Raw genomic sequence first — 6,235 nt, 5'->3', positions numbered from 1 at the left:
CGATGAGGGGCGAAACGTTTCTTTTTAACAAAAAACGAAGTCCAGATGACATGATTCAACCTTTTTTGTTGTTATATACCTGGATGACTGAGAAAACAAACTTTGTGGCATTTAATACAGTTTTTAAGGGAGAAACGTTTCGTCTTCATCCTGAAGTCTGTGGCCTGTCAACCAGATCTGTCCTATAAGTAGCCTTCATTGCTGGGTTTCAAATTTGAAATGAAGGCTACCTTTGGGACAGACCTGGTTGGCAGGCCGCAGACTGAGGAAGACTTCCGGATGGAAGACAAAACGTTTCTCCCATAAAAGAAACTGGTCCAGATGACATGATTTAACCTTGTTGTTATCCAGCTGGATGATCGATTAATTTTTTTTTTTTTTTTTTAAGGTGTGTAAGCTCCATCGGTTTATCCAACTTGAAGCTATGATGTCTGAAAATGTTGTAAATAATTAAAATGCTTTTAATTTGTCAAACAAATTGCAACCCATGCTTTTAAGCCATGGCATGTTCCATGAGTAAAAAGGTGTACCAGTACAATTATGAGGAATAAAGGTGAACATGCAAGAGATCTAACACCACACTGTCCTACTTATATTTGATATGAGCAATACAAAAAAAGTACTGTAAACAAAAAAAATTGTTTATACAATTATGTTTCGACATATGCTTACTGAAAGCACACTGCTTTCAAATGCTGCTGTTAAATTATCAGCTGCGGTGACTCCATCAGTACATTTCCCATGGCATTGTTCAGAGCAGTTAACTGCAGATTCATTGTTTTTGTCATCAGACAATAGAACAACAGATAAGAAACTAAGATTTTGTAACACTGATGATATCCCAAAGTCATAATTAGTGGTCAAAAAAGCCTGCAAGCACTTCTGATGCAATATGTGCCTGCAGCACACTGCAGACGAGTCAAACTAAAAACATAAACCCCGTCTCGTCTTGGCTACCTCATGTTTGAGTGAGTTAGTGATGTAGAGTCTCTCCTGCTCTGATATCCGTGGATGAGTGTTTGGACTGTCAAAGACGAGAAAAGCCCACAAGATGAACCACACCAAACCAACGGCACCTGGGCAAACAAACAAACCTCTGTTTTACCATAAACTCAAATGTTGAAACCATAAAACATTTACACCTTTTTTTTTTCTGTTATGATGCTCCAAACACGCTGTTCAGAGTTGGGGCAAAGTTTAAGTCAGAGAAAAGTTAATAATGTAGAACTAGTGACTCATGTGTATGCTTTCCTCCTCAGCCTGCGAAGTCATTGTTTCCACAGAGCAAAGGTGAACAGACTCAAGAAACAGCAGAATGTGTTAAATGTGTTGACTAACAAATGACACAAACTGACTCACTGATTATCATTCTGCATCACATGTAATTTATGTTTAGTTTGCTTTAATATATTTATTCTATGACTCAATTGTAGCACCTTCTATATCAAAGCATCACTTTGCTTAGAAATAAGAAACTTACACAATGACAGTCACAAAAAAGCACCTTAATAAGTTTGATGTACTGTACACAGACATACATGCATATAAGATTATTGGCTCCACAACTCAATTAAACCAATCAGGAGACTTTTTTTCTTAAACTATTGAAACTGTGTATTACCAAATAAGTAGAAGACATAAGGCCAGTCCAGGTAGAAGCAGATTTCACCAGACAAAGGCAGAGCTATGACTGTCCCCATCTGAGCTCCTGGGATGAAGAGAAAGACGATTAAAAAAATAATGAGCACAGAATAATGCAGTTCAAGACTAATGAAGTGGAAATATTTTTATTGATGGTCAGGTTGAAGTGAAATTAAATAATTGATTTGTTACTCAGAGCTAAGCTTTTTTCAGTATCAGTATTTACCAAGTTTAAGTTGTGATGATGATAAAAGCCATTTGAGATAGGATGATGAGGTCAAATTCCAAGCTAATGGGAATTAATTTTGAGTGGGATTAAAAACAAATCGTAGAAAAACTCAGACATCGAAACGCCTTACCAAAGACTCCATCACTTGCAGCATTATACATTATATTTACATATACAGTTGTACTTTCTAACTGGGCTTAGCAATAAGGAAATGTTTGTAATTTTAGTCAGGATTCTTTATATTTTCATAAACCGCTGTTCTTTGTGGAGACAATGAAATGAATTTTAACAGTATTGAAGAAAACAACATGCCAGTGGATTGAAATGTTGTCCATCCGGAGGCACAGTGCAGTGGGCTTACACAGGAAGCCTGCTGGTTACGTTGTGGAACAACAGTGAAAATACGTCCATGTTTGTGCATCCTGATGAGTCTTAAACTGATCCTCAACTTCAATCTCTGTTGTTTTAAGAACTGTAACCTCAACCCTCCACCAGCTTCTACAATATGTTGTAGAAAAAGGAAAAGCCCATCACAGATGTACTTTTTATTCCATGCTTCAGAAGCACATGCACTCCTCAACATCCCAAAACATCATACTGCATAGTTTGAATTTTGCTACATTAAATATCTTATCAATAAGATTTCTGGTTTGTGTAGGTTTTCTATCAATAGCAATCTTCAGGAGATAACTATATTACATATTCATTTTCAAAACAATCAGGTTTTGCAGCCTAGTGCTCATTTTGTGTTGACTTACCAATATATGTAATGGTGAGCAGTCGGCTCCTCTCCAGCGGTGGGGCCCACGCCGCCCACATGGTGTACATTGCAGGAAATGTGACACCCTGAACACAAACAACAGAAGAACATTAAGAAGAATAAGTTATCTACTTATGCAAACCATCTGCAGTCGTTTTTCTGCCTTATGGGACATTTGAGTACCACGGTCAATTGTCTCATACCTCCCCAATCCCCTCCAGAACTCTCACAGCAATGAGATAGCTTGCACCCAGATCAGCCGCCACAGGGGTAAGTAGTGTAAAAACTATAGTTCCCAGAATTCCAAAGCCCAGCAGCCATTTGGGTCCAAAGCGGCCAGCCAGGTATCCTCCAGGTATCTGTGTCAGGATGTAGCCGTAGAAAAAGGAGCCCAGGATCCAGCCCTGGGTCTCAGAGTCCCAGTTGTACACACTGGCCTGTGAAACGAAGGGATGAAAGGAGTTAAGACAGCAAACTTCTGACCGTAAAATATAAATGTTAGGACTTTATATACACTGTTTTAACTCATTTAGACTTTATTCACCACTTGCTCTTGCTGAGATCGGACGCATTTCCCTTCCCCTCCCTCTCTGCTTTGCTGCTCTGTCTGTGAAACTGCTTCTGAGCCTCTCTTAATATCTTCCGCACCATAATTATGGACTTGTTTTGATCAGTTGGTCCCTCAACTCAATTTACAACATTTCTTCGAAGAGAAGACAGGCTTTAGGCGAGCCGATTTGCCCTGTTGGCACGCACGCAGCTGGATATCTCATTGACTGGAAGACTTGATGATGTGTCCATCTCTGCAGCCATTTGTGGATTTTAAGGACACATTTAATTGGATTTACGATAATTGGTTCCTGCTTTTTTGATTCGGCTGGTTGCTGGTTTCATCTACAGTCAAGGAATTTGTCGACAGCAAATTTCGACCCGATCACGCTGCTTGCCTTTACGATGGCTTGGTTTGTGTCGAGTACCTGGACTCAAATGCTTTGGGCAGAATGGATCAGATCTTGGGGATTTTACTCAGTCATGTTCCATCAGTGTGGCCATGTAATTTGGACATTTCGGACCTGAGTGGACCAACACAGTCTCAAGGTAGATGTCATTAAGTTCTGCCTGTCCCCAAAACAACTGTGTGTTTATCTGAATTGGGCTTCCTTGGCTGGCCTTGAAGGCCATTTTATCTGAATTCGCCTGAAGAACATGTGATCTGACGCTCACCAACCCCTCCTTGAGGAATTTCCAACTGATAACCAGATGAAACCAGCTGAATAAACTTTGTGTCATCATTTCAGGACTCTTGGATTCTCATCGTTGTTATTCTTGGCCATTCCTCGACATCCCTCGAGAATGTTTACGGATCTCACCGGAGGACATCGACTGATTATTACATCTTTATCAGAACTCTTACAGTGCCCTCGAGAGCGTCTATGGTCATTGCTCACCGCTCTCGTCGTCCCCCTCTGCAGAATGTCTACGTTACTATGTGCTTGTTTGTGCGAGGTGTTTTTTAATATCAGAGTTTTTTCTTCTCAGACAGAAAAAAAAAGTCTGATAGGAATTTTTTCGCCTCCAATTCGTACATGTGTCCAGTTGACCACTTTTATTGTCTGTCCAAACAGACCTCACTTGTAAATGAGTCTTTGAGGCTCAATGTGACTTATCTGTTTAAATAAAGGTTGAATGAATGAATTCCATGCACAAGAATCAAATACAGAACACAAAGCTGTAAAGTTAGTTTTAGCTTTGAAGTGAGGCCTAAGAGGAGTGTTCTGGTACAACACAAGTTCTTAAAATCCTGTCAGTGAAACATTTTGATGGGCCACTCAGTAAACTGCTATAACAACATGATAACTGGGGTTACACTCCCAGCTGTTGCCTCCTTACTATCCATTTCTACAATGCTGCTACATAAAATGAGAGTTCCTTAAATCACTAAAAGAAAGTTTTAATTTGTTGCATCCCCTTCAGCTGTTACATTATTGCTCACCGTGCGGTTGTGTTTGGGCTGTGGAGGGTTGCCGTGAGCGGGGCACACTGTGCCGCTGTGGTTGTCGCTGGACTGATGGGTGCTGTTGAGCATGTCCACCATGGCCACGCTAAGGTTCACCCTCAAAGAGTAGGCCACGAAGAAGGCATAGCTGGAGAGCAGCGCAAGGCTGTAACGTGAGGAACAGCACACTGGGGCTGCAGGATGACAAAATAAACCAATTAAATGACATCTGAGTGAAATATAATGGATTTCCCTACGTGGAGCTTTATTTTGATGTTAAAATACATGTTGCAAAACCAGACTTGTGACAGTGAAACAGTGCACTATGATAACAGTTGTGTTCTCCTATAAGAAGAAAAAATAATTTCTGCACTGAATTGATACGAAATACCTACTGAACAGTAAATATGATAAAAAAAAAAAAAATAATAATAATAAAAAGGCACAAAGGACATCACATGATTGTAGAAAAAGTTTGCATCACAGAGTGGCAAAGATACAAGTGCATCTAACAAAATAGAATATTGTGAAGTTTTGTATTTTAGGCCATAATCATCAAAATCACAAGAAATAAAGGCTTGAAATAGTTCACTCTATGTGTAATGAATCAATATGTTTTACTTTTTGAAATGACTGAAAAAAAATAACTTTTTCACAATTCTAATTTTTTTTTTAGATGCACCTGTAGATCATTAAACAACTCTAGAATAATGTCAAGCTTTTACACAAACCACTAGAATACAAGTGCATGTTTCAGTGCTGATCTTGCACACAATGGGTCATCCATTATAGACCATGTACATTTCATGAACACAAGTCAGAAAACGACACGAACTGTGAAAACACTGCCAAACTGCGACTTGTGCACGAGAGCGTGCATGGCTGTTCCCTGCAGGTGTATGTAAAACAATGACCTCATAGATTCAGGTAAATTAAAGGTTCTCACACAGATTATAAGGGAACCACAAGACAAGTGTGGAGAATTAGCTCTATACATTAATAATAATGGCGACGCTTGACGGTTTCATGTTTAGTCAGAATGAAGCAGATGAATCATTATTTGCTCAAGAAAACGAATATAAACGAAACAGAAGTGAGACGTATGGCGCCTTCTTTCTTCCTGTATACGCAGAGCAGCATATGTTAGCCTGTTAGCCGGTGCAGAAGGCTGAACTTGACTCACCTTTCAGGACTTTGTCTTCGTGTTCTCGGTGGAGCAGCGGCTTCTGCTGCTCGTCCTTCTCCGCGTCCGAGTACCGCTCCATTCAGCCGGCTGAAAGTTTTCACAAAGAGGTTACTGACTCACAAACACAACAACGGCCAGACGCATCACCGAGGGGTTAAAAAAAAAAAAAAGCCGAGTCAGCTGAGCGCGAGAGAAGCTAAGTCACGTGATCAGTGTCAGCGGACCGGATGTACTTGTCTGGTGCGATTTTGCCCTGGGTTTGGACTTCAGGTAGTAAACAGCTGACCTGCAGAAGGTGATTTAAAAACCTGAAGGAAAATAAACATGATAAGACTGATTATTCTAAGTTTAGTAAATTATCTAAAATAGGTTACCTATTAAACTGTAATCAGTTGTTTTATAACACACTTGGCCAGAGAAAAC

The 6,235-nt window shown here is 39.9% G+C and overlaps 1 protein-coding gene across 1 annotated transcript in view; it reads right to left on the bottom strand.

The window, feature by feature from the left end:
- The window catches only part of slc17a5 (solute carrier family 17 member 5), a 10,345-nt gene extending 4,391 nt beyond the window's left edge, over positions 1 to 5,954 (bottom strand). The window contains exons 1-6 of the mRNA XM_037687025.1: positions 5,810 to 5,954; positions 4,624 to 4,820; positions 2,834 to 3,067; positions 2,629 to 2,716; positions 1,622 to 1,708; positions 958 to 1,076 (exon numbers count right to left, since the gene is read on the bottom strand). Of these exons, the coding sequence (XP_037542953.1) occupies positions 958 to 1,076; positions 1,622 to 1,708; positions 2,629 to 2,716; positions 2,834 to 3,067; positions 4,624 to 4,820; positions 5,810 to 5,891 (807 nt within the window). The 5' untranslated portion in view covers positions 5,892 to 5,954. The remainder of the gene's footprint in view (positions 1 to 957; positions 1,077 to 1,621; positions 1,709 to 2,628; positions 2,717 to 2,833; positions 3,068 to 4,623; positions 4,821 to 5,809) is intronic.
- Positions 5,955 to 6,235: the final 281 nt, after the last annotated feature.

Source organism: Nematolebias whitei, chromosome 1 (assembly GCF_014905685.2).
Source record: "Nematolebias whitei isolate Nwh7 chromosome 1, NemWhi1, whole genome shotgun sequence".
Classification (NCBI taxonomy): Eukaryota; Metazoa; Chordata; class Actinopteri; order Cyprinodontiformes; family Rivulidae; genus Nematolebias; species Nematolebias whitei.
The sequence above is the reverse complement of the archived record's forward strand: the minus strand, read 5'-3'. Positions and strand labels throughout refer to the sequence as shown.